The 26,122-nt window shown below is 39.5% G+C and overlaps 1 protein-coding gene across 8 annotated transcripts in view; it reads left to right on the forward strand.

The window, feature by feature from the left end:
- The window catches only part of DGKH (diacylglycerol kinase eta), a 189,029-nt gene that overhangs the window by 87,258 nt on the left and 75,649 nt on the right, over positions 1 to 26,122 (forward strand). For all 8 annotated transcript variants that reach the window (XM_084876534.1, XM_084876532.1, XM_084876535.1 and 5 more), the window contains exons 5-6: positions 22,996 to 23,100; positions 23,368 to 23,500. In XM_084876534.1, coding sequence (XP_084732660.1) covers positions 22,996 to 23,100; positions 23,368 to 23,500 — 238 coding nt within the window. The remainder of the gene's footprint in view (positions 1 to 22,995; positions 23,101 to 23,367; positions 23,501 to 26,122) is intronic.

The raw sequence follows: 26,122 nt of genomic DNA on the forward strand, positions 1-26,122 counted from the left end.
TCCACCTGCCCCTTCTGAGTTCTCAGATTTTCAGAATGAAACACAAATGTTAAGGGGCAGCGTTTAATGGCCAAACTGGTTCCAGAGATTCTGATAAATTACAGAAATTCTGATAAATTGTTTGGAGACCTATGGCCAACATGTAGTTTATTCTTCTTTCCTCCCAAGTGAAGCTGGGTAGGGTGATCAGCCAGTCAGATTAACCACTTGCCTCCTGTGTGGAGTCTCCCCTCTATGGAGACTCATGGGGGAGGGGGAGGTAAAGGTTTCCTCCCAATAGGGAGGTAAAGTTAGTCTAAAAGAAGGTTCCAGCATTTAAGATGTGAAGGATGGGAGCACTAAAGAATTCCATCCCAGCGCTAAGGAATTCCAACTGCCAGCTTAGGCCCACTTCCTGTCGGCTGGGAATCAGACATCCCCTGAGGGTTCCCGAACTGTGATAGGGTGCAGGCCAGGCTGAGGGACCCCTCCCCCGAGTGGACAAATTTCATGCACCGGGCCTCTAGTATATATATATAAAAGCCCAGTGACCAAATGGCAGAATGACCAGAACAAACAGTCTACCAGTCGCTATGATGCACACTGACCACGAGGAACAGACACTCAACACAGGAGCTGCCCCCTGGTGGTCAATGTGCTCCCACAGTGGGAACGCCACTTGCTGACTGAGATAAGTGGCTCTCCCACAACAGGAAGAGCTGTTCAGAGGGCGGGTCCCCAGCTGCTCAGCTGACCAGGATGAGTGGCACTCCCACAGCAGGCCGATCCCGCAGGCCATGCCCCACACCAGGCCTCTAATATATATATTTCAACATTGTGAGACTTAGAACAGAGGAACCCAACTATGCTGTGAAACACAAAAACTGTGACATAGCCCTGGTTGGGTGGCTCAGCTGGAGCATTGTCCTCTACACTAAAAGGTTCGATTCCTAGTCAGGGCACATACCTAGGTTGCAGGTTCAATTCCTAGCTGGGGAGGCAACCGATTGATGTTCTGCTCTTACATCAATGCTTTTCTCCTTTATATGCCCCCCTCTCCTTTCTTAAAAAAAAAAAATAATAATAATAATAATAATTTTTAAAAAAAAAAACAAACATATCCTCAGCGAGGATTTAAAAAAGCACACAAAACGATGAGATAATAAACCGGTAGTGTTTTTAGCCATAAAGTTTAGAGTAATTGATACAGAGCAACAGAAAGCTAATATAATATCTGGGGTGATTTAGACAACCAAAGCAAAAAACAAAGTTATGGACTCCAGAGATGGAATTTGTTGATTTTAGCCATTCTGACAGGTGTGAGATGGTATGGCATTGTCGTTTTTGATTTGCATCTCTCGGATGATTAGTGACTTTGAGCATGTTTTCATATGTCTCTTGGCCTTCCTTATGTCTTCTTTTGAAAAGTATCTATTTAGGTCCATTGCCCATGCCATGTCTTTTTAATATTTGAGGGAATGTCATGTAAAAGGGCAGTGGACAGGTTTTGATTGACTGAAGTATGTAGGACATAGACTGTGTTTGAATTCACAGAAGGTCCATTTCAGCTCTAGGCGAAAGAGAATTCTGACTTGAGCCATGTGATAGAACAGGTCCCTTGTGAGGTAATGGCCCGCCCAGAGTTAGAACTCTCTCGTCATCTCATTCCCTGTGAAAAGAGATGGGCCCTCAGGAAGAATGTTCTCACAGCGAATTCAGGTTATGAATGTTGAAATGAATTTCTCCAGGTTGGATGGCTAATAGCTGTGCACAGTGCATAGCTAGTCCAGAATTTGGGGCTCTCAGCTCTTGGGGTTTTGTTGGGAGTGGACAAGGAGGAGTGGGTTTAGAGATTTCTGGCCACTGTGGCGGACCCTTTAAACACACTGTCTCAATATAGCAAAGCCATGTGACCTTTCCGTGTGCTTCCGGGGAGATCTTTGCATGTGTGCATATATGGGAGGGTGTGAGGGGACTTGGTGGAGAGCAGAATTTCCTTGCAGGCACAGAAATTGTCTTCTTCACCACTGAATCCCCAAGGCTAACACAGGGCCTGGCACTGAGGGGAAAGACAATAGCTAGTTGTTGAATAAATGAAAGAATAATGTGTCTTGTTGAATGAATCAATGAATGAATGCTATTTGTAAACTCTAGCTTTTCTTTGAGAGAAAAATGCCATTTCAAGTGTTAGCTTAGAGATCAGTTTTCTACCCCTCCCTCCATGATATTGGGTTGTAATGTATCTATAAATACTTGTCTTCTCACTGCAATCTTTATATCATGACCCGGACTGTTTTTATATCAAAAGTGAGTCTCATAAATATGATTCTTGCCAGTTTTAATCAACGATTAGTGGAAAAGCTAACATTTTTTACATCTAGGTTGGTTAAAATATTTTATAGTGCTTTAAAATGAAACCACATGAATGCAATTTGAGTGGCTTTTTTGCCTTTTAAAATTGACATATATGGTTTAGATGGCTTTATACTAAAAAATCTAATAATTTATGTTGTTTGAAATTTGTATTCTTTTTTCTATAACATAGACATCCATTTTAGAAATGAAATATCATTGTTTTGATGAATGTATTATATTTATCTTTAAGTACATTTAGTGACATATCATCTTTTCCAACAGTATAACTCAGAGAAATACCTCTTGAATCTATTATGAAATTTCTCAGACCAAAATCCTAGTAGGTAAAAACAAAGAACTTGTGTGCTTGCATATAAGCATAACCGATGGCCACAGACACCAGGGGTGTGAGGGCATCAACGGGAGGTGGGGTGGGAAGGCAGTAGGGGGATAGGACACATATGTGTTATCTTAGTCAATAAATAAAGAAAGAAAACCATGGCCCTTTTTTAGCTAGTCTTGGTGAAGACATAAGGTACAGGTGGAGGAACTGTGCTTTTGTCTCTACCTTCACCAGTCACCTTCCATAAATCTTTCAAATGGATGTTCTGAGGCAGCCAAGAACCAGTGAGCATGTCCTATAGTATTCAGGCAACCCCGGAGCTCGGGGAGCCTGGGCTTGTTTGCATGATCAGACCTGGGAGTCCCAGCACACAGATCAGTTCCATCAGAAGGTCTGTCATGGTGTGAAAAGACACTATCACAAGTTTGGGAGAGAGGGTTTATCATCTAGGGCAGTGTTTCCCAAAGTGTGGTACGCGTACCCCCAGGGGTACGGGAAGAGTTTAGTGGGGGTACGCGTTGCACCGGAGTTTGGTGGGGATATGCACTGCACCATGCTTAGCTGCACCTAATTCTACGTTCTCATGAGTATGAGGGGTATTCAGCGTTATGAAAATTATAGAAGGGGTACACATGTCAAAAGTTTGGGAAACACTGATCTAGAGAACTGTGTCCCTGGAGGTCCAAGCGGGGTACCATGTTAGGTTGCTGTGGGTGGCATCAGCATGCTCCCCTTGCCTGTCCTAGTCTTGCTAAGATCCATGGCTCAGGGAGAATGTAGTTCTCGCCAGTAGCCTTCAACCTCTGCCTCTCGTACTTTTTGTTTCCCGCAAGCTATTGCTCAGCAGCCCACTCCCTGCCTCATCCTCCCGCTGGGACTGCCCTTACATATGCATTCATTCATTCATTCATTCATTCAGCAAATATTTACTGAGAGCTTGCTATTTGTAGCAGTCATTGTGCTAGATTCTAGATATGCAGTGGCAAATAAAACATACTGACAGCTGAGTTTTAAAAAAATTTAAAGCCTTTGTGGATAGGTCCCTGTCTTTGAAGTATGTGGCCCTGAAATAGGATTATTGGGATACAGAAAAATAAGGAATTGCTTCCCAATGGGGATTGGAAACTGTCTCATTGCAGGTTATAGGAAAGAAAGAGGATTACATACCCTTTTAGAGCTTGAGACCCAAATAATTCATTATTCCACAAAGTCCTCTGAGACTGCTTCATCCAACCTGCCCCCTAGGCCAGTGTTTCTGAGGCTAACATATGATGACTGTGTAGAATGGTCCCTGACTTGAGATGCCAGTATTTTTTGAAACTGATTCCCTAGGAGGACTTTAGCCTTAGCCACCTTGTGGATGGCCATTCGGACATACAGTCTGGCCCGTCTTAACCTTGTGTCATGGAGGAATGACCTTCATATTGTCCCTTCTGTGCTGTAGCTCCCAGTGAATGGCCACAGGCTGCACAGCCTTTGTTCTTGGGGCCAATATAAATCTGAATTTCACTCATGTGCTCCATGTATTACTGGGCCTTTCTTAGCTCCAACTAGAGGGCCTTGAGCTGATGCAGTCACTGTCACCATGATCCCAGAGACAGCAGCTGTACCTATATGAACTTGAACTTCTAGATCCCATCTTCTCCTGAGAAATTTTGCATGAGCACTTGCAGGGATTGCTCAGAGTTTGAACTAGCAGCCCCAGGATCACTAAAGACTCCACTATTTAGAGGCTTCTAAGCTGTGTCGACTGCCACGGAAGGCCCGTTCCCTCGTTGTCAGCCTAACTGCTCCGCGGTGCCCTTTTTGAAGAAGGGCTCTCGGATTTACTCAGATTTCACTGTGGTCTTTATGTGGCTGAAGTGCTTAGTCGAAAGTTCTGCAGTCCCACACTTACTTAGATGAGCTCTGACTTCTGATACCCATTTGTGGTACAGAATGAAGCCTCAAAGCCTGTAAAAGATGATATTCTGTCTCATTGGAGGTACCTGGACTAGGGGCCTATATGGGAAAATAAACTACTGGCATTAGAAATTTAAAAAAACAAAAACCTGTGAATCCGCTAAGAGGGCCTCTTAGGCTATGGCCATCTGATTGGAGCACCAGAACCACGGGGTGTGTAAGTGTCTTGGGAGTTCTGCACTGGCAGGTTCTGTACTTAATGGGGTCTTGTTTTCTAAGAAGTCTGATGTTCCGAGTTTTTCAGGAAGCCAGACTCTTTGGTGCCCTGTTAAGTGATTTGAAATAGAGGAGAACCATGGTGCTCACACTGTCTAGAAAGTCTCAGAGATATTTGCAGTCCTGTGCTTCCTGAATAATTCAAGTTGCTGGCATCTTGAATCACCCTGACAAAGTCCAAGTGAGGTGCACTCAAAAATGGGCACCTTGCCCATCACACCTGGTGCTACTGACGACTCCAGAATCAGGCCTGCCATCCAGTATGAAATGCTGTGAAATGCTGAGAACATTAGTACATCTCTCAGATTTGGGCTTTGTGGACAATCTAAAACATTAACCTCTTATTTAAAAAAAATCAAAATGATTGTTTGCCTTGAAAATGTTAATAAAATATGAAAACAGCACGAAGGAAAACCTATTTATTCTATAATAAATTTTAAGTTATTTGTAATGTAAATGAGAAAAAGAAATTATTTTTTAAAACCTTTTTGGGTCTTCCTGCCACCCGCAATAAATGTATATCTCACTTCATTATCTCATTAATACCTTGAAGCAATTATTCTTCATTCTCTTCAACAGATGAAGAAGTAAGGTTTAGAGAACATAATTTTGTAAATGTACATAATTAAAATGTAACATAATTAATATTTAATGCCTGTGCTATTTACATGAGAATGCATAGCATTTTGGAATTTTCAGGCCCTGTGATTATTAGTATAACAGTAGCCAACATTTTTGGTATGATGTAGTTCAGTCTGGCCATTCCTCACGAATCCTCCTTACCTCACAAGTCAGAAGCAAGTTTACGTAGAACAGTGCACCAGCTCGCAGTGATTAGAGCCCGTGCTTGCCACAGCGTCGGTTCCTGTGGAGGTCATGAGGCTGATCTCTCATGGAAAAGCTGGGGTTCAGCGCTGATCACCTCCATTTGACAAGTCTCAGGTGAGAATTTAATTTCTGACAAGAAAGCGGTTTAAAAGAAGATTTTCAGTTCAGTGGTTTCTGCCTTAAACATTTCCTTTTTTTTCCTTTTCTTTCTTTCTTTCTTTCTTTCTTTCTTTCTTTCTTTCTTTCTTTCTTTCTTTCTTTTTTTTTTTTTTTTATATATTTTATTGATTTTTTACAGAGAGGAAGGGAGAGAGATAGAGAGCCAGAAATGTCGATGAGAGAGAAACATGGACCAGCCGCCTTCTGCACACCCCCTACTCCCGCAACCAATGTACATGCCCTTGACCGGAATCGAACCTGGAACCTTTCAGTCCGCAGACCGACGCTCTACCACCGAGCCAAACCGGTTTCGGCTTAAACATTTCTATGGTCTCTGGGCACAATTTAAACTTTACCAAGACCAAATCTTAAACGGTAGGTTTGTGGTTATGGCAGACATACTGCAATCCAGTTAGCAACAGACAAGTGATAGCAGAGGCAAGATTGCTTTATGGATGACAGGGAGGTGAGTGCTATCCAGTTGAAGGTATTTTCTTTTTGTTTTGTTTTGTTTTGTTCATTGTCACGGGACTTGCTGAGCAGATCTAACGGCTTTGGGCAGTCCTGGCACTCACGTTGTGCCAGCTGACAAGGTTTATGAAGGGCTGGGTAGCTCTCTTAGGATACTTTCAAAGCTTTTTGTAAGCTGCACCCATTGGTATGGAACAGAAGGTCTTTAAGCCTTGGAGAAAAACAGATTAGTAGTAAGAAGCCGTTAATCAGAGCAGACATCTCAGAGTAGAAGATGTGGCTGGGTGGCCTTGGCATTGGATCTTCCTTAGACCCCTTCCAACGAGGTTCAGTGATGTCTTCCATGCGGTTAGACACCAGGCACTGCCTAGTGACTCGGTCTGTCTCGATCAGCTGGTGGGGTTTCTTGTCTCTGAAAATGGGTTGCTTTCACACACTTCATTAGTGCTTTGTTATAATTTAGTGCAACACTATCTAGTATGGACACCAGACAGTGAAAAGCTGCTGGGGTTGTAACCAGAAGTCTCGTGGTCACATAGGCCTGCCCCTAATCTTCGAGCGGGAAGAGTGACAGTATTTTATGTGTTGTGTATGTGTTTGGCCTCTGTGATCTAATTTCTGCACACACCTTCACCCTTTTCATTTGCAGAATTAATATCAATAAAAGGATACTAACAATAATTAATTTTATATACTAGCATTGCTCAACAATATTACTACAGCTGCTCTACTTGTTAGGCTCTTAATGTGAGAAAAGCTGTCAGGATAGAGCAGCCAAATCCTGTCCCTTTGAGCATCTTTGTAAGAATTAAGAGGGTGTGTATGAGGAAAGTGTTCATGGGAATATGTTTTAGACGCATTTCTAAATGTATGCCCACCAGCAAGGACTGGTTTAACTATCCTCAAAATGATAGTTGAGAAACTTCTAAAAAAATTTTAACCTGAGGTTTAACAGAACATGATCAAGATACACAATTGGCAGGATAGATTTGTAAAGAAAATTCTTTCACATTGTTAGATTCACCAAAGACTTCACTGCCCACATCATCCAGAATTTGCAGAGCTAGTAAAATGTACTGTTTATGTGTGCAAAGATACATGTATAAGGTTCTTTATTGCACATTGTAATAACAAAAGATTGGAAACAACCCAAATATAGGAGGTAGGCACTGGTTGAAAGGAATTATTAAATATGGAACATGGTGGAATGTTACACAATCATGAAAAAGGATAAGTCAGCTCCATATATAGCAACATGCAGTGAACTCCAAATTTTATTCAGTGGGAAAAGCCAGCTGTGGAGTGGTGTGCATGTGTTTGTTTAAATCTAAAAATAACGCATTTCTTACATACACAGAGAGACAGATATCTGGGGAAATACACAGATGCTGACAAATAATCCTGGGGTGGAGGGCAGGTACGGGTTAGAAAGGGTCAATGGAGAAAAAGGGACATATGTAATATGCCAACAATAAATATTTTTAATAAAAAGAAGCTAACAAATAGTTATTTGCCTCAGGAAGGGAACGCAATAGTTAAGAGCAGGCTCAGGAGGGTGATATTTTTCATTTAAGTACATTTTGGATTTTGTATTACAAATAAGTATTATCTATTCAGAAAATATTGAAATGCTTTGTAGGAGCTCTGACAGCTTCCTGTCAGATGCATTTGACAAGTGCGGTAGATTTCCCCAACTTGGACACTGCTGCCCTGTCTGAGGAACCATGACAAGGCGGAGGGAGGCGGGGTGGATGGGAGAGATTGTAGGGAAGAGAGAGCTGTGACCGAAGGGAAGGGCGAGGAAGGAGGAGGAACTAACAGAGAGTTGTTGAAATTGGGAGGATTGGTATATAAATGATGCCTTTACTTAAGGGAAGAAAATGAGGGGGAAAAGTACATTGTGGTGAGAGCAATAAAGACATTGTGAATTGGACACGATAAATTTGAAACGATGGTAAGACATCCTGGTGATGTCTGTAGGTGATTGAGAGAGATGCTTTAAAAACTATTAAATGGCCTAAAGTACTTTTTTTTAAATTATCATTTTCATGGCTCTTTAAAAGTTTCAGCATATTCAAATATCTTCTCTGTTCCCTAAGTATGATTATGGTGTAATGGAAAAATTAGGTTTCAGAAATGTTTTAGTTTTGTGGTGATTGGTACAAACAAGATAATTATTTTGTTTTGAAATTACATACAGAGCAATTTACTGTAAGAAAACAATAGAGCTTGTGCCAGGGGAATGAGACTAATGCATTGTTCCCATCTCTGGTACAAGCTGAAACTACTAAATGAATAGTAAATTTTTAAATGTGTCCATTAACTAATACGGCTAATTTACAGTGGAAGTGCATATGGCAGCCTGCATAGTTAATTTCTGAAATCACTGTGATCCTTGTTATACAATTAATACTAAGAAACCTCTGTTTCCCATGTACATTGTAAAGCTTCAAATACAGTGCTGTATGTGATTACATATCTTGTCAGTACGTTATCTAAAGGTGCCTGGTTTGCAGAGTTGTCTAAATTAGTAAATTTAATCATCATTTGTTATTACTGTTATTAATTTTTTTAAAAATATATTTTTATTGATTTCAGAGAGGAAGGGAAAAGGAGAGAGAGAAGCATCAATGATGAGAGAGAATAATCAATCAGCTGACTCCAACACGACCCCTATTGGAGATTGTGCCAGCAACCCGGGCGTGTGCCCTTGACTAGGAATCCAACCTGGGACCTTCAATCCGCAGGTCGACACGCTATCCACTGAGCCAAACCAGCTAGGGCCTATTATTAATTTTACAGCACCTTTGTATTCCCTTTCTCGTTTATCTTTAAAGAATGTGCAAGCTTGTACAGGATTGGGACTAACTGTGCAGTAGCCCTGATGACTTTCAAGGGGAGAAAGCACAGCACATGCAGTGTTTTCTGCCTGTTCAGCTAGGATGATGTCCATTTGCAAACATTAAGCAAACAATATTGTTATGCAGCTCATTTGTGCAGCCTGCCTTTCAGTTTTGAATTCTTTTATTTATCTTTGGTAGTTGTGAAATATGCTTGCTTTATATTGTCAGACTAAATGTTAACTGGTCATAAAGTGCTTATCAGTTATTTTTAGGGTTTTGTTTTGTTTTGTTTTTTTAACCAATTTTCATGAAACATGTCTATTTTTAGTAGTAAGATATAGTTACAGCTATTATTCTATAGCTAATTAAAATTATAGCTTGTTTTAAAATTTTTTACGGAAAATATTATTTTGTTGTTGCCTGAAAGATATTTTTCCATCCCTTCACTTTAAGTCTCTGTGTGTGTCTTGTTCTGAAGTGGGTCTCTTGTAGACAGCATATGCATGGGTCATGTTTTCTTATCCATTCAGCCACTTGATGTCTTTTGATTGGAACATTTAATCCATTTACATTTAAGGTTATTATTGATAGGTATTGTTCGTGGCCATTTTTATTCTTTGTGCCTGTGTTCCTACTTGCCTTTTTAATACTTCTTTTTACAGTTGTCTCTTTAGCATTTCTTGCATTGCTGGCTTGGTAGTGATAAACTCCCTTAGTCTTGTTTTGTCTGTGAAGCTCCTGATTTCCTCCTCAATTTTGAATGATAGCCTTTGTGGATAGAGGTATTATTGGATTCAGTCCCTTGCTTTGCAATGCTTTGTATATTTCATTCCCTTTCCTTCTGGCATGATGTGTTTCTGTTGAGAAATCATTTGATAATCTAATGAGAGTTCCCTTATAGGTAACTTTCTGTCTCTCTCTTGCAGCCCTTAAGTTTTTTCTTTCTCATTAGCGTTTGCCATTGTAATTATGATATTGTGTGTGGGTCTTTTTGCATTCATCTTGCTTGGAACTCACTGTGCTTGTGTTACTTTTTCTTCCCCAAATCAGGGAAGTTTTCTGTCATTATTTCTTCAAATACATTTTCTAATCCTTGCTCCTCTTCTTGTCCTTCTGGCACCTCTGTTATATGTATGTTACTTCGTTTCATGTTGTCCCAAAGCTCCCTTAGGCTCTCCTCCTGACTTATTTATTTGTTTGTTTGTTTGTTTATTATTTATTTATTTATTTATTTATTTTTGCCAATTGCTGTTTAGATTGGGTGTGTTTTTCTGCCCTGTTTTCTAACTCACTAATTCAGTCCTCTGCTTCTTCTAGTCTACTATTGAAAACTTCCATTATTTTTTTATTGTAGCTATACCATTTTTATTTCCTCTTGATTATTACAGAAAATGTTGATTTTTCTCATCCACCCATTTTATGAACTGTATACCCTTGCTCTGAATTTTTTTTTCTGACATTCTGCATTCTTCTGTTTCATTTAGTTCCTTTTCTGCCAATGCCTCCTTTCTTTCCTTTGGGGGTTGTTCCTTTGTCTCCCCATTCTTGCTATCACTGGTTTGTGGCTTGCTGGCTGGATGTGCAGGGTCGGGGCTGACAGCCCAGTCTTGGTGGTGGGCAGTGCAGTTAGAGGCTTGCTTGTAGGATGTGCAGGTCTGTTGTAATGCCACGGTCTTGGTGGGCAGAGAGTGCAGTTCCAGGCTCCCTTGTGGGACAGGCTGGGCCTGGGGCCCATGCCACACGCTTGGTGGGTGGGGAGCAAAGTCCAAGGCTTGCTGGTAGGGTGAGAGGGCCTGGGACCCATGCTGTGGTCTTGGCGGGCGAGGGATCACAGTCAGAGGCTCACTTGCTGGAAGTGCATGATTGGGGCTTGGTGGACAGAGGCACAGTTCGAGACTCACCAGTGGGATGCCTGAGAATGACGCGGTGGGCCAGTGGAAGGGGGGGCACATTCTGGGAGCTCACGTCTGGGGAGGCTGGAGTTCTGGTGTCCTGGGTCTGCAGCTGAAGTAGCAGGTCTTTGGCTGGAGTGCCTGTAGAGCCCAGGATGGTGTCTGAGGCCAGTCCGAGTGGTGGTGAGGCTGGGCTCCTAGTCACAGCATTTCTCCTCAAGATGTTATGGTTTCTGTCCAGCCAGCCACTCTAGTTGTAGCAGGGGCTCTCCATCTAGGAGTGTCAGGGCCAGCCTGACAGGTGCACCAGGCTGAGGTAGGGAGGTGGGAATTAAGAAAAGAAAGAAAGACAGAAAACCAGGATCGGGAGGGCTGCAAGCCATTGACAGACTGCAGCAGCTTTATTAATCTGTGAATGCCTTTTATACACAAAGACTTGAATAGGAGGTCTGTCAAGAGGAATGTACTCTTTGTTCTTCTTAATCTCTAAGGGAGAGAGAGAGCAGAAAGGCAAATTCTCAGTACAGCAAATCTCAATAAATATTGTAGTTACAGACTTCTTGGTAAGCCATGAAAGGTTGCTCTCATTCTGCTGATAATTGGAAATGGCCATCCAAACAAGCCTGGGAGCACTGTGTGGGTAGGGGACTGAACCTTTTTTTTTTTTTTTTTTTTTTTTTTTTAATATATTTTATTGATTTTTTACAGAGAGGAAGGGAGAGAGATAGAGAGCTGGAAACGTTGATGATAGAGAAACATCGACCAGCTGTCTCTTGCACACCCCTACCGGGGATGTGCCCGCAACCAACGTACATACCCTTGACCAGAATCAAACCTGGGACCTTTCAGTCGGCAGACCGACGCTCTACCACTGAGCCAAACCAGTTTCGGCAGGGGACTGAATCTTACCAGTCCCTTCGGGTGCAAGGATTCTGTCAGCTTACACCTGGTCTCCAACATAGGAGAGCCCAGGTGCCTGAACGTCCTGCAGGGTCTAACTATCCCTCACACACATACACACACACCCCATTCACATCCTCACATTCCCCTTTGCTCCCTCACTCATTTACACTCTCTCCCTCACTGCTGTCCTGCTGGCTGCCAACTTCCTGTCTCGTGAATGTGACTTTATATGGCAAAAGGGAGTTGGTAACTGTGGAAGTTGGTAGCTGGTGTCTGTGGAAGGTTGGAGTGGTGCAAGGAAGGGGCTTTAACCAAGAAATACAAGGGATGTCTAGAAGTTGGAAAAGCAAGGAAATGGACTCTCCCCTAAAACCTCCAGAAGGAACATAGCCCTCCTGACACCTTGATTTTTATTTTATTTTTATTTATTTTTTAAAAATATATTTTATTGATTTTGTACAGAGAGGAAGGGAGAGAGATAGCAAGTTAGAAACATCGATGAGAGAGAGTCATCGATCAGCTGCCTCTTGCACACCCCCTACTGGGGATATGCCCGCAACCAAGGTACATGCCCTTGACCGGAATCGAACCCGGGACCCTTCAGTCCCCATGCCGACGCTCTATCCACTGAGCCAAACCGGTTTCAGCGACACCTTGATTTTTAACTCCTCACCATCCCAACTGTAAGAGAATGATTTGTTACAGCAGCAATAGGAAAGCAATACAATGAGGATTAACTAAACATTAGTAACTATAGTTTGTGTGAATTACAAGAGATATTTAATACTGTATTAAGAGACTTTAATATTTTTAATAGACTTGTATCCAAACTTTATTCATCATCAAAGAAACAGTGACTTATTATTATATATGTAATTTATATATATAAATTGGTGGCCCAGTGCATGAAATTTGTGCACGGGGGAGGGGGGGGGGGGAGGTATGCGCGGCGTGGTGTCCCTCAGCCCAGCCTGCACCCTCTCCAATCTGGGACCGCTGGCTCCTAAGTGCTCGCCTGCCTACCTGCCTGATTGCCCCCAACTACCCTCCCCGGCCAGCCTAGTTGCCCCAAACTGCCTTCACCTGCTGGCCTGATCACTCCTAACTGCCTCTGCCTCAGCCCCCACCACCATGGCTTTTGTCTGGAAGGAAGTTGGATATCTGGAAGAGGGCTGTTGACTCAGCCTAATCAGCATATTACCCTTTTATTAGTATAGATAGATTATATAGGAGAGGATTGCTTAAATGGGGGGAAAGCCCTTTTTTTCAGCAGGAGATGCTCTTGGCAGATAGAAATACATAATCCTTTTATCTGGACTGATAGCCAGCCATATGCACTATACTGCCAAACCAGTCATTAAAAAAATTAAACCGCTTTCTTAACACCTTACACCAGTAGCTCTTGCCCTTAAAACCTCTCTTTAGCCCCCACCTTAGGTTCTGCCTTCACAGTTCACTCAGATTAGGTTCTGATTGGTCAGTTTCTATGCAAGTCATTGTCTCTGGGCCTCTCTGGGCCTGATCAGAGAGGCTGGGCTGATTAGCAGATCATACCCTGCTTCTCTCTCCACGGGCAGCCACGCCTCTCTCTCCAAGAGGTCAGCAATTCCGCCCACTTACCATTCCCCACCCACTCTAGTGCTGTTTGCACAGCCTGGTGTTTGGTTGTCCCTTCAGTCATTTTGGACATTACGGACCCTGGCTCTTTATAGAGAGAGAGATGATAGAATATCCCAACAAGTAACACTGAAAGCCTTTCTTGGTAGTTTTCTGAGGACTTTGCCACATTTCCAAGGAGAACAGGGGAAAGGGGCGCAACATGCAGGGAGACACACCTCCATGTTTCGCTGTCTTTCTACCTTTGGCTCCTTTCAATTGAAGGCTCTGGGAAATGACAATTAGGACTATTGCTCTGAAGCAAAGTGCTAAGACAAGGTAGTCACACAAAGATGATAAGTAGACTGCTTTCTTTTGCATTTTTCATGGATTCTAAGAATCTATAAATTACATAATGTTGAATACAGTTGCTGATTTGAAAGTGTTTGGCTTCTGCTATCTTATATGTCTTTATTTTGTGTTAATAAACAATAAACTCCTTTATCATTATTAATATTTAGTAATGCTACTTTATTAGGTGATATTCATTAAAATTGTGATTTTAAATTATTTTGGATTTTTAAATTTAAATAAAGGAAATTTTGCTTTTTGGACTGTGAGATTCTTTGGAAATACAATGTATGTATGTAATGAAAACATTGGTACTAATAGCTCTAAAATCCTTGGGGCGTTTTATGGAAGCAGGTATCAGATTTTATATTTTATTTGATACTCTAAGGCAGTGGTTCTCAACCTTTCTTATAGTTTCTCATGTTGTGGTAACCCCCAACCATAAAATTATTTTTGTTGGTACTTCATAACTGTAATTTTGCTACTGTTAATGAATCGTAATGTGAATATCTGTGTTTTCCAATGGTCTTAGGTCTACAGCAGCAGGAACTGTATTAAAGAGTCGCGGCATTAGAAAGGCTGAGAACCACTGCTCTAAGGCAATAAAAAATTCAACATCAAGTTATATAAGGAAATTAACTTAACAAGGAAAATGACATTGTTCTGAAGTCATGATTCCTTTGCCAAAGAAGTTTTGTGATTTGCTGACCAGATCTTAAGTAGAATCATTGAGGCTCAAGAATTATGGAAGTAAGATTTGCATAGTTCTCTTCAGCTAGTTTCTCCCACCCCATCTCCTTCAGTGACCAGAAGTCTGAAGTCATTAGTTTCTGTGGGCATTTTAACTTACTTGAGCAAGGAAACCACATTACTCATTTAATTTGAATTTGATGGGGGTGGTGGTAAAGAGGTCAGAGACTCAGGTCTGCAAGCTGAGTTCAGGGCCAAGGGTTGAATAGGGTCCAAGTGCATATGAGTCTAAGACACAGCTTCCTCACCTTTTTAGCTCCTTGAAGAACTTTGCTTGGGGTTCACAATGCTTGAGGACTTTTTTATTTAATTATGGAAAATTTCAAATATATCCAAACTCAGGATAACTGTGATGAACGTCTACTTCCTCGTGCCTGGCTCCTACTGTTATCTGGATGTTACCACACTTGTCTTTTCCATTCTCTCTTCTCCCTATTTTATCGCAAGTATTTTAAAGCGAATCTTTCCCATCCTTTTATCTGACCCCACATCCTTTTATCTGACCCCATATGCACCCCTAAAAATATGGTTGTCTAATTTTAACTCTGCCTCATTTCTACCTTTCTTCTCAAACACAGCCCGGGTGTCCAGAAGCTTTGAAGGAAAAGCATTTACTGAGTTGGCCATAGTTACTCAATTTAATTTTACAGTGAAGAAATAATCTTTCTTGTTAACTTGCTATAACATGCTGTTACTTTTTTGTTAACTTCTCATGTAAGAAGAGTATTAACTAATTATGGATGACTTCTTTAGCTTCTGCATTTATTTTTTCTCTTCAATATGTTCTAATAAAATTAACTTCATGCTTAATTTAAAGCTATGACTGGAGAATCAAGAATATATTGCTTTTTTGTCATAAGTTTGTAGTCAAGTTTTCCTGTAGGTAAGATGATAGGCATACTGTTGGCAAAGATCTGCTCTCATCCAGAGGTCTTTTTTTTCTTTCTATCATTCATTGATTTCTCAGAATAATTTTTACATATTTATAAAAAGTTAACATTAGAAATTTTTTCAGTACTTGCACTGTTTTGTAGAATCTTGTCATAAGTGAGTAATGTTTCATATCTATGCGACACAATTCTCAATTATATATGTCAATATATAGTTGATTACTTGATTTTTATTTTGGAAATAAAATAATATGCAAAAGATATATAACTTTTCCATAGATGGGGAAATAAGCAGCACTGGAGTAGACTTCCTGTGCTCATGACCGAGGCCTCCCACTGTATTTTGAGAGCCTGTGGGGCTGTTTGGTACTTCCTAGTCTACATTATGAGAATGCTCACTAAGATCAGTAAGTTGTTATTTAGCTAAAATGACTCATCAGTTAGAAGGATGATCAGTCAGCCAAAACCAAACTTGTGGAATGATTTTCAAAGATCCTCTTGTGTTTGTATATAAATCTAATTATGGTTCTAAACAGACATCTGAGGAGATTTTTAGAGCATTCCAAAAGGGAATACTACCAAGCAAAATGATTGAAGATCCTACTTACATAGTGCACTGCCTTCATAGAAGAAATTCTTTGTAAATTTAACACGTAGCTTCATAATGAGGTTCTTGCATGTGTGTGAATTACCTGTCACCTTCAGTCTTATCATTAGTCCATTACATCTTTATGAACATTTCTACATCATTTTAGATATTGTGGAATTTGTGTTCAGGATTTTGTGGAACTTCTCTTTTTTCGTGACTACTTAATGATTACACAATGTTTACAGCAATAAAATGTATATTTATGATGTTGTTGATTTAAATGATACTATGTTGAGCCCTGGCCAGTATGGCTCAGTTGGTTGAGCATCATTGGTGCACCAAGAGATCATCATTCAATTCCCTGTAAGGGCACATGCCTGGGTTGTGGGCTCCATCACCAGTAGAGAGAATTCAGGAGGCAGCCTATTAATGTTTTTCTCTTCTCTCTCTCTCTCTCTCTCTTTCATCAATAAAAACATTTTAAAAATCACGTTTAAATTATACTATGTTGAAAATAGCTGTGCCATTTTCTTTGATTTTGGTGCTAGAACTACATACTTCTTGTGGCATTGCGTTTTCTTAGTCTTCTGTTAAAATTCAAGCACTTTTGGGAGAATAATTAAAGAGTATTAAATCTTTATTGTCTGTTAACACCTCAGGGGGGAAATTATTTTTTAGATCAGTAGTTGTGATCTTAGAAACACATGGAACTTGAGGCAACTGGATAATAAAATAGGGGAGTATTGACTGCAGAAGGTGTAGGAGTCAGAGAGTCCATATAGGACTTGTGAACTCACATGCCTCCAGGGCCCACAGGGCAATACATGAGCATGAAGAACATAGGTTTAAACTGTGTGTACTGTGAGCTAAGTACCTGGCTAAAATGATGGATTTTAGTTTTGTTTTATTTATTTATTTATTTATTTATTTATTTATTTATTTATTAAACATATTTTATTGATTTTTTACAGAGAGGAAGAGAGAGGGATAGAGAGCTAGAAACATTGATGAGAGAGAAACATCGATCAGCTGCCCCCTGCACACCCCTCACTGGGGATGTGCCCACAACCGAGGCACATGCCCTTGACCGGAATCGAACCTGGGACCCTTCAGTCTGCAGGCTGACACTCTATTCACTGAGCCAAACCGGTTTCGGCTAGTTTTGTTGTTTTATAACATCGCACTTCAGGGTTCAAAAGGAATGGCAAAAAAAAAAAAAATCAGAGATAATAATTTTGAGACCTTATTATATCATGTGGGTGCTGGTAGGTGGTAGGTGAATTCAGATTGGTTCAACACAAAGGAATACTGTTACAGGCAGGTGAGAACACTGGGAATTTGAGAGCAGATGGGTGCTGAAAATGGAGATAGGCCATAAAGATTAGAGCACCTTCTTTACATTAGTTAGATGAGATCCTGCCTTTACTAATGGGAAAGTTGGATGCTTCTTCCCTTCATGGTTGATAAATGGGGGGTTGGGGGGAGGGTGCATCAGCATCCCCTGTGTAGTTTGCCAAACTACAGATGGCATCTGAAATAATCCACGCCTTCCTCCCAGTGAGATTTTCATTCACAAAGTGGTATAGAGCATGGCTGGGTATGTTTTGGAAATAAAAACTTACCTTGATTCACGTGCAGCACATAGTTGAACCTATTTTCTTGGAGGCAGAGGTCCAATTTTCCCTTTGACAAATGCTTTTACCTCCGCTCTCAAAATAGTCACTGAAGATGCATGGCTACATTGTTGTTTCTCACATAAGTTGTCCAAGTGATTTATTTCATTCCATAAAGGAAGAATGAAAAAAAGCAACATACATAATTTAAGAGTGGATATAGGTTTTGTGAGGAAGAATGGAAGAGGTATATTAAGACAGAGCAGTTGGCAACTGCAGTCATAGCACACCTGGTATTAAAGAGACATATAATTATATCTGATTAAGCTTTTAACAAAAGTCAAGTTATATCCCCTAAGTTATCAAAAATATAGACAATGAAAATTATTTATAGGATAACTAAACTCTCTAACCTGCTTTTCAAGAAAAAGCTGCTCACTGTTTTTTATAATATAAAAATTAATATCATTCATGGCAGTTCAGGATTAATCACTAAGGATATTACAGCAATTACTGCAGCAGGGCTGATGTGATCAGTTTGTGGTAAAGAACTGCCTAACAGAAAGTTGTTGGACATTTAAAATTACAACCAAAGTTGCAGTTTCCTTCATTGCAGAATAAAAAATCTGAGTTAAAATGAGAAACCATTTATCTGGAATCTGGAATCTGATGCTCTTAACTTGGTAAACCTTTTACCAACTTATTATTCCTGTTTTGGGTAAGGTTAGACGCCCTGCAATTACAGGGAACATTTTCCCCCTTAATTTGCTGATATTTTCCTAATATCTTCTAAGAAAGAGGTCGTTATCATTATTCCCGGTTTGGTGATTTGCTAGTCAGTGACTATTTTTTTGGCAAAATGCCTCCATTTCTGGCTTAAGCTATGTTGCTTTTGTCTGTGGACCACACTCACACAAAAATACATGTTCATTACAGAAGAAATCTATAAACAAAAGTAGATTCAGAGTTGTAATACAAATAACACAATAATCAACAAATACTACAAGAATAAACTCTGTTTCGCATACTCACAACTATGAACCTACTTTTGCCAACCCCTATACTTAATTTATCAGCACTACGCAGAATTGTGATGCTAACATTGGCTGAGCTTTGGCTTTGTAGCAGGTGCTGCTGGGTTCTTTAGCTGAGTTGTCTCACTAATTGGCACTGCTCTGCAAAGCGGTGAGTGGCTTCTGTATCCCCACTGAGCAGATGTGAGGCGGAAGCTCAGCGAGACCAGGAAACGGGTCCCCAGACACACAGATCAGAAAGGATGCCGAGGGCATTCAGACTAGGTCGGTCAGACTTCGAGTTTAGGCTCTGAGTCACTGCTCTTACATTAGCGGTTTCCAGTTGGGAATTTGCAGACGAGCAATTCTCTGTAATTCACTTCTGCAGAAACTTCCCTCGTTTCTCAAGTTCTAACAGCGTTATGGGGAACAATAAAATACCTGGAGAGCACAGGCTATCAAACTTAGCTACATTCTGGAGTCACTTAGGAGTTAAAAAAACAAACAAAACAAAAACTGGTAGCTGTGTCCCACCCTCGCATGTTCAGAGTTAATTTGTATAGAGTGTGGCCTGGACATTGGGATGTTTGAAAATCTCCCAGATGATTCTTAAAAGCAGCAGAGTTTGAGAACTCCTGCTTTGGAACAATGCAATATTTTAAATTCTAAATTTCTATTCTTTTGTTAGTCAAAAAATAATGTTTTTATTATAGAAGTAGTATATAATTACTTTAGAAACTATGGACAAACCAGTAAAAATTGCAATTAAAATTATTTGTAATTCCTTCACTGAATAATAACCTCATAGGACTTGGCTCTGTATTTTCTTCTTCTGTGCACGTTTGTATTTAAAACTTTACCTGTAATGTTACTCTTCTATAGACTTTTATATATTTAATGCCTTATTGGCTTTTCTCTCTCTTACATAGTCACATGCTTTATCAGACTGAGAATTTTTTTATTCTTATGCACATTTAGGAGTATTGTTGATTAGCCTTATTGGCCCATAACTCCAAGTATAGTATCTCTGTTAATGGAGAATGTGTTTGTAATTTGAGGTAGCGCTGAGGAGACGAACCGATCAGATGTATCTCCTTTGTACTCCGGCTCACATAGCACTTTTTCAGACAAGCACTAGTAAACCTTGGTTTGCTTCCTTTCCTTGCTTTTTCGTCATTAAGGCACAGCCATGTGGTTCGCTCCCCCTGGGCTCTGGCATGGAGTACACAGGCAGTGAATGCTGAAGTGCATGAGCAAGCTGACAGATGTGCTCTGGGATCTGAGCTGAGAGTGGTGCTTATAGTCTGAAAAAAAAGTAATTACTGAAGAAAATGAGTGAAAATTATTTGGGAATGGTGGAACAGTGGGAAGAGAGAATAAGAGTGTGGTTGAGATGAGGTCAGGGGCTAAGGGTCACTTTAGGAGATAAGATGCAGATTCTTCAAGAAATGTAAAAAGCCCTCTCCTTCCAGAAATATCCCTGCTTTGGCCCCCAACCGGCTCAGTCTGACCCTCCCACATCTCTGTCTTTCCATCTCGTCATTCTGCTCCTTTATCCGAATAAAAAGGCTGGGGGGTGGGGGGGAGTACTTTCAGAGGAAGAACAAAAATTTTTTCTGGGTTCGATGCTCCCCAAATAGTTTCCTGATAAAGGTTTGGCAGAGAAACCACTGTAGTAAAATAGGGTTCAGTTAGGATACAAGCAGAGCCTGTCAGTTAACAGCCATCATTCCCTTCCTGCCGAGGTGGGGCGGGGACTCAGCATTGCTGACTAAGGAGGGTTCCCGTGGGGGGCGGGGGGGCCTCTGGGAGCTGTCGCGGGTTTGGTGGGCAGCCTTGTCTTCAGTTACGCTCGGTGAGGTGCTTTTGGTGGTGCAGCCACAAAAGCCAGGCCCCTCTGCATCGCATGATGTATGAACGACTTCGTTTCATATCCCCTTCTTTTAGTGAGTCTTTATCATCATTAGATTTCTTAAGTCAAAATTATTTACAGTTTCTTTTGGCTCTCAATTTTTTTTATTAGTTTTTAACTGTGATTGTCCATTTTAGACAAATGTTTATTAAAAAGGAAAAATGGCTGATGTGTTACGTCACCCGTGTATAAGACATATGCATGGTTTACATTGCTGAAATCCTTTAGCACTGAAACATTATGTAGTTCCAAACGTGTCAAGAAAAATGAGAAGCTATTTCTCTATTGTACTTTCTCTGTTTTTATTGAATTCACGATGACTTTTAAAGAATATAAAGGCATTAAAGATAGTTGAAATCTCAGGCATCCTGATTTACTTAGAATTAAACAAAAACAAAAAGGGCCGAGACCGGTTTGGCTCAATGGATAGAGCGTCGGCTTGGGGACTGAAGGGTCCCGGGTTCGATTCCGGTCAAGGGCATGTACCTTGGTTGCGGGCACATCCCCAGTAGGGGGTGTGCAAGAGGCAGCTGATCGATGACTCTCTCTCATCGATGTTTCTAACTCTCTATCTCTCTCCCTTCCTCTCTGTACAAAATCAATAAAATATATTTAAAAAAAAAAAAAAAAAAAGGAAGAATAAAATAGCAAACCTGGTTTATTTATCTGAATAATGCTTACCTCACTATAACCACATAATGAAAGACAGGGAATCTTTATAGTTACATTATATATTATAGCTAACTAACTAAAGAAATAAATGCCAGAGATAATATGTATTCAGGTAAATATCAGATATATTCAGTCCAGTGAAACTTAGAGATTTCCAGAGTGCTGTGCCAGGCATCAGAGCCAGGAGTGTATTATGATTTAATAGCATCGCTCTGCTGCTTTTGATGAGCTGGCCCAGAAAAACATTTGAAGCAATAAAGCATCCATTTGGCTCCTAAGTAATGAGGGAGGCATTGCTCTTTGCATTAACTATTCAAGAAGAAAAGTGACCAACTGCTAATAAGCTTTATCCAAAGGGGGTAGTGGAAAACAGAAGAAAGTGCAAAGGGGAGGATCTGTTCAATTTCATAAGCAGTTACCCAATACCCAGAGCTCCTCTTCCTTGTGACTCTGGCCTGCTGTATAAGTGCGAGTGCCTGTCAGATGTGTTCAAGGCTTCATGGTTTAAGGAAGGATTGTGTAGCCTAACCTGATGACAGATGAGAGGAAGCAGTGACTGGTGAGTAGCTAAGATTGGGCTGATCTCTCTAGTTTTAAATACTGGACTTACTCTCTAAGATGAATGGTAGTGATTGAGGCTTGATAGTTAATCCTTTTGGGAAGGGTTCCTTTTTTTTTTTTTAAGGTGATTATTGGTTTTTCATCACTTGGGAAATCTGCTCTATAATGCAATATGTAGAGTATCACTGGATTAAATGGCTTCTAACTTGAGAAAATGTAAATAAGTAAATCATTTATCATTTGAAAATAGTTTCAGGTAAGAATATAATATTTTGCTCCTCTTCCACAAGTTAATAAATGGTCCCTTATTTGCAATAAATGCTTAGGATTTAGCAACTTTGAGATTACAACCAGAATATTGTATTAATACAAATAGGGATTTTTTCAAGTCATTTTGGAATCTTTGAATCACTTTTGGGCTATAACAGCATGAAGTTTTAATTTCACTTGCTTTAAGATTCTTAATATAATTAATTTGCCCTCTAATTACATGAAAAAAGATGAAACTCACTATTATTTTTTTCCTTAAAACCAACAAAGTGACTTTAATGCTAACTCTTCTCCTCTGCTCTTACTAAAAAGTAATACAGTGGAATTCTACACAATGGGGGGGGGGGGGGGAGGAATCCTTCATATAAATTATATTAAAATAGGCAATGGAAATATGTAAACCCAACATTATTTAATAATTGTGTTCTTGGTACTATTCTAATCCAATTACAAAACCATTTAATGGTGCATTCCTTTGATTTTCATTTTTTAAAAATTTCGCATTGATAGCTATGCATTAAGTTTAAGCTTACAATGAATTATTTTGAAGTGTATTTAAAATTAATTTTCAAATTATACTTTATGAAATAAGAATTCATTGTTTATTTGGGTTCAGAGCCTTTGGTAAGGGTCTCAAAAGCCTGATAAATACGTAGCAATGAGATAAAAATCAATAAAAGGTTCCTTAGAATTTTTCTTAATTCTAAAAAGAACTAAACTCATTTACTTTATAGCAATTCTTACTTTCTTTAGCAAGGAAATAAGGTTTTGCAATAATCTCTTTTGTTGGTTATTAATAATCATTTAGAATGAATTATACCTTTCAGATAATCACTCCATTCAGAAGACTAATGCTATGCGCTGAGAACAGGAAGGAGATGGAGGATTGGATCAGCTCGCTGAAATCTGTCCAGACCAGAGAACCTTATGAGGTAAAGTAGCAGCTCTTCTGTCATCTCGTGTTCTTAGAGAATGTTAACTGAAGAGCTAACACTGTATTCTGCAAAAATATGTATGTATAGGGTCATTCAGCAACTTGTCTAAGCCTGATATTGCGTTCTTTTTACTTAAAGCGGAAAGTTTTTGTTTTTAAAATAATGTGTTTGAAATTTTAATCTTAACTGTATACATTCTGAATATTACGTGTCTGTAGTTTTGTTCACTTGTTTGGCAAATCTGTGCTCATGTCTCGTTTCTAGGTGGCCCAGTTTAACGTGGAACATTTCTCAGGGATGCATAACTGGTACGCCTGCTCCCATGCCCGACCCACTTTCTGTAACGTGTGCCGAGAGAGCCTCTCCGGAGTCACCTCCCATGGCCTGTCCTGTGAAGGTACTGTAGCATCCCACACGCGCTGTCCTCGGCACTGACCACACTGCCATTGGCACTTGTGCGAAGGGAACAGAGAAAACCCACCATTTCCCTTGGGTGGAAGCAGTAGCTGGGAGCGCCTCAGCAGGAACAGAGTGTTGATGTTTTGTGGCGGCTTCCAGTGGAGCTCTGTACACATGGGACTATCTTGGGAAATGTTTTGGCTCAGGAAAAGATAATATAAAATCATCTGAAAGGAAGTATAAATCAAAATGTAGCATTTGTCTCCTGAGGAACTAGTAACCACTGATTAAAAAAACGTCCTTTAGACTTAGTGTGTCATCCCAGGTTTCTAATATTTTTCTATTCTGATTGATTATGGAGCACGAAGCTTTCTGTGAAGACACTATATACTCTTTGGCAGAATTTCCAATCGTTACTTATATTGCGCTAGAGCAATGGTTGCCAACTGGTGGTCCACAAACCACCGGTGGTCTGTGAGGTCCGAAAGGCTGGTGACTGCTGCACTAGAGGCCTGGTGCACAGATTCGTCCGCTGGCGGGGTCCCTCAGCCTGGCCTGCACCCTCTTGCAATCTGGGACCCCTTGAAGGATGTCGGAGAGCTGGTTTGGCTGGATCCCTGCAGGCCAGGCGGAGAAATCCCGGACACTGGACCAGTTTCAGCATATATATATATATATATATATATATATATATATATATATATATATATATATATTGTTTTAAACGCTGTTTTATTTCATTTATGTTTCATTTAAATTGATTCTATCCTTTTAATTTCCTTAAAAGTTTCCTTAAAATAAGGCCTATGTTGTTGTTTTCATAAAAGAATTTGTGAATTATTTTGAAATTTAAGAACAGTGACCACTTAAAGGAAGTGCATTAATGATTACCAGGAGAAAATTCATAACTTCTTTAGATTTATTTAATTTCTTGCCTCAGTGATCAAATCATTGTGTACTACTTTTGAACTTTCTATTATACTGTTACTAGCCTTTTTCTCTTAAGTAATTTTGAATATAACTTTATTATAATTAAAGAGTTTAATACAAATAGAGTTCCAGTTTTAACTCATTTTACATAAGCTTGAGGTATGTCATTAGGTCAGCTATTTAATGTGCTACAGAGCGGTGAGAACAGAGCGCTGCACTTTGACCCTTGGGTTCCTGTTTCACTCCCAGCATTTCATTGTGAACGGGAAATTTAACTCTTTCAGACTTTTATTTCCTAATCTATAAAAGGAGGATAGTAGTTATTTATATCTCATAGCACATTATGGAAGCTAAATGAGAGAATACATGTAATAAAACTACTTTTCCAGTTAAATAAATTATAAAAATTTCAATTGTGCTCCAAAAGAAATTTTTCAGGTAAAATATTACAGATTGTGTCATGGCCTGATGCATTAAAATTTATAAAAATGAATATTTGGAGAAGGCATTAAACACTTTTAGATTTAAGGAATGATTGCAAACAAACATATAATTGGCCTTTATGGCTTTAATAACTAAAAGGATTTCTGCAGCTCCAAGTAACTATTGCCCAGTCTGTGATAGTGCATGACATTATTTTGAATTTTTATTTTAACCTCTGTTGAACACATAAAGTGTTGTAAAGACTGAATAAATATTTCAATAAAAATTATATTATTATTTTGAAGGTCCTTTTACTATTACCTTCTAGTCTCTCATCTAAAAAATGCTAAAAGTGATATCAGATCTGAGGTACTCTGTTGGTACTCTTCTGCTTTAAGAGTTAGACATTATTAAATATTTTTGTTTAATAGAAACTGAGATTGATAGTGGGATGACTGAATATTTTTATAAGCATTTTAACAGAAAAAGGAAAATTACATTAGCTGGTGAGAATAAGAAACTTTAAAGTGTTTAAATAAATGTGTTATATTATTCTAATATTGAAGTCTTGCCGAAACCGGTTTGGCTCAGTGGTAGAGCGTTGATCTGCGGACTGAAAGGTCGCAGGTTCGATTCCAGTCATGGGCATGTACATTGGTTGCTGGCACATCCCCAGTAGGGGGTGTGCAAGAGGCAGCTGGTCGATGTTTCTCTCTCATCTACATTTCTAGCTCTCTGTCTCTCTCCCTCTCTATAAAAATCAATAAAATATATATATTTTAAAAATAATAATGAAGTCTTCCTGACTTAAAAAATTTTCAATGAGTATATTTTTAGAGGCACATATGGTAGTATTTATTTTCTCTGCTGTTAAAAATTTTAAATCTACAGTATTTTGCCCATTAGTATTTTTAGAACTGTAGCCGAGGTTTTAAAAATCCCAAGGGTTTTATGAACATAACAAAAAAGTTGCCTTTTTATTTTATGAGAATGTGACTATTTAGAATATTTTTATTACAATCAAAGTTATACTTAGACTTTAGACCCCCCTCTCTTCCCAAATCTGAATAAACTACCTGCTAATTATAATTTAAGAGCATAATCATTCTTTATAGTTTTTAAACATCAATTTAATAAAATATGTTAAATGGTAATTTTTTTTAATCAACTATCAAATATATCAGCTTAGGAATTTTTATTTTAACCTCTGTTGAACACATAAAGTGTAGTAAAGACTGAATAAATATTTCAATAAAAATTGTAATTT

The sequence above is a fragment of the Pipistrellus hanaki genome, assembly GCF_964339955.1.
Source record: "Pipistrellus hanaki genome assembly, chromosome: 3".
Classification (NCBI taxonomy): Eukaryota; Metazoa; Chordata; class Mammalia; order Chiroptera; family Vespertilionidae; genus Pipistrellus; species Pipistrellus hanaki.